Here is a 2,472-nt window from a genome sequence, read left to right as displayed (position 1 = left end):
TCTAATCCCTTGGAAGTGCTATGATATGAGGACGACTCGTCCATGAGTTGGTATCTCCCTTGCGGCCTTGACTGTATGGTCAATTGCTCCATAATTCTTGCAACACTTAGCCAAATTTCTGTCCACAATTCCTATAAGTCACACTCCATTTTGTAGCACACTTCAAATCAATTTAGGACAAAAATAAAGCCTAACTACAGTAAAAGAAAAAGGAAAATAAACATGGGTTGCCTACGAAAAAGCGCCTGATTTAACATCGCAGCACAATGCAGAATACCGTCAATTGAAATGAATGACTGCCACGACATGGCTATCTCCAACGTTTCCCAAATACTGCTTCACCCGGTGACCATTGACTCGAAATACTTCATTATTTTAGTTCTTCAAGTCCAATGCACCAAAATATGTCACACCCACAATTTCAAAAGGACCACTCCATTTAGACTTTAGCTTCCTGGGAAACATACTCAACCTTGAGTTGACCAACAATACAAGATCGCCCACCTTGAACTCTTTATTCCAAATGTATTTGTCATGAAGATATTTCATCTTTTCTTTGTATAAGGACGAACTTGTGTTTGCACTGTACCGGAAATCATCCAACTTATTCAAATGTGCGACCCTCAAGTTAGTGGCATCATCCCTCTCAAGATTCAATTTCTTTAGAGCCCACATGGCCTTGTGCTCAATAAGTCTTTTGTAAGCCGTCCGATTAGCCCATAAAGAATCATCAAATTTTTTGGACCAATCCATCCGATTAGCATTCACTGTTTTGGACAAAATACTCTTTATCTCCCGGTTGGAGACTTCTACTTGACCTCTTTCTTGTGGATGATAGGGATTCGTGAGTTTATGAGTGACACCATACTTGGTAAGTAAGGTGTCAAAGGCTTTGTTGCAGAAATGTGACCCCCATCGCTTATGATAGCCTGCGGTGTACCAAACCTTGTGAAAATATTCTTCTTCAAGAACGCCACCATGCATCTCGTCATATTGTTGGGTAGAGAAATGGCCTCAACCCATTTGGACACATAATCAACCCCGACCAAGATGTAGGTGTTTCCACAAGAACTCACAAAAGGTCCCATGAAGTCAATACCCCACACATCAAATATATCGATCTCCAAAATGGTAGCGAGAGGAATTTCATTTTCTTTGAGATTCCACCGGCCTGTTGACATTCATCACAACTTTTCACTACTCACTTGCATCATTGTAAAAAGTGCGCTAATAAAAAACCACAACTAAGAACTTTGGTTGCCGCTCTCGCTCCACTATGATGACCACCATATGGCGAAGAATGACAAGCCCCAAGAATTTTAGTTTGTTCTTCTTCCGGTACACATCTTCTTATCACCCTATCCGTACAAATCCGAAAGAGGTATGGTTCATCTGAATAATAATCTTGACAATCTCGTTTGAGCTTCTTCCTTTGGTTTGAGAAGAACTCATCTGGGATGATTCCACACATAAGAAAATTTGCTAGATCCGCGAACCATGACACTTCTTTCATTGAAATAGCCAATATTTGCTCATCGAGGGAAGGAGTCATTGATTTCATGGCCATTATACGGCCTCCCCTCCTCCTCCAAACGAGACAAGTGCTTTGACACTTGATTTTCACTTCCTTTCTATTTTGGATGTCAATATCAAACTCTTGCAACAAAAGCAACCATCTCATCAACCGAGCTTTGGAATTGTTCTTTCTCATAAGATAACAAAGCGCAGCATGATCCGTATGGACAATAACTTTTGCACCCATCAAGTACTGGCGGAACTTCTCAATTGCAAACACAATGGTAAGGAACTCTTTGTCCGTAATGGTACAGTTGACTTGGGAACTATTCATGGTCTTACTAGCATAGTAGACGGATAAAAAATCTTGTTGATGCATTGCCCCAAAACAGCCCCGACAGCTATGCCACTTGCATCGCACATGAGTTCAATAGGGACACTCCAATTCGGAGCGGTGATGATGGGAATAATTGTCAACTTGAACTTTAACAATTCAAAAGCTCTCATATAATCATCATTGAAGTTGAACTTAGCATCCTTCTCAAGAAGCTTGGACAAATTGGCCACCTTAGAGAAATCTTTGAAAGTACCGGTAGAAACCTGCATGGCGTAAGAAACTCTGCAAACTCTTCACCGAAGTTGGAGGTTGAAGTTTAAAAATCATCTCTATCTTTGCCTTGTCAACTTCAATTCCATTATTTGAGATTTTGTGCCCAAGGACAATGCCTTCCTCGACCATGAAATGATACTTTTCCCAATTAAGCACCAAATTTGTTTCTTCACATCTTTCCAACACTTTATCCAAATTTGCAAGACAATCATCAAAAGAATCTCCAACCATAGAGAAGTCATCCATGAAATCTTCAAGGTAGTACCCCACCATGTCCGTGAAGATAACTATCATACACTTTTGAAAAGTCGCATGTGCATTGCACAAACCAAATGGCATCCGCTTGA

At 40.5% G+C, this 2,472-nt stretch overlaps 2 protein-coding genes across 2 annotated transcripts; both read right to left on the bottom strand.

Annotated features, from left to right (window-relative positions):
- Positions 1-375: 375 nt before the first annotated feature.
- LOC138869306 (uncharacterized) lies at positions 376-984 on the bottom strand. The gene has a single exon (XM_070146915.1). The coding sequence runs from the start codon at positions 982-984 to the stop codon at positions 376-378; it is 609 nt and encodes a 202-aa protein (XP_070003016.1).
- Positions 985-1,210: 226 nt separating this feature from the next.
- On the bottom strand, positions 1,211-1,849 carry LOC138869305 (uncharacterized). Its single transcript, XM_070146914.1, has one exon. It carries the CDS (start codon positions 1,847-1,849, stop codon positions 1,211-1,213), a length of 639 nt encoding a protein of 212 aa, XP_070003015.1.
- Between the last annotated feature and the right edge of the window lie 623 nt (positions 1,850-2,472).

This window comes from Nicotiana sylvestris, chromosome 5, assembly GCF_000393655.2.
Source record: "Nicotiana sylvestris chromosome 5, ASM39365v2, whole genome shotgun sequence".
Lineage (NCBI taxonomy): Eukaryota > Viridiplantae > Streptophyta > Magnoliopsida > Solanales > Solanaceae > Nicotiana > Nicotiana sylvestris.
Note: the sequence above shows the minus strand (reverse complement) of the source record. Positions and strands in the feature narration are given on the sequence as shown.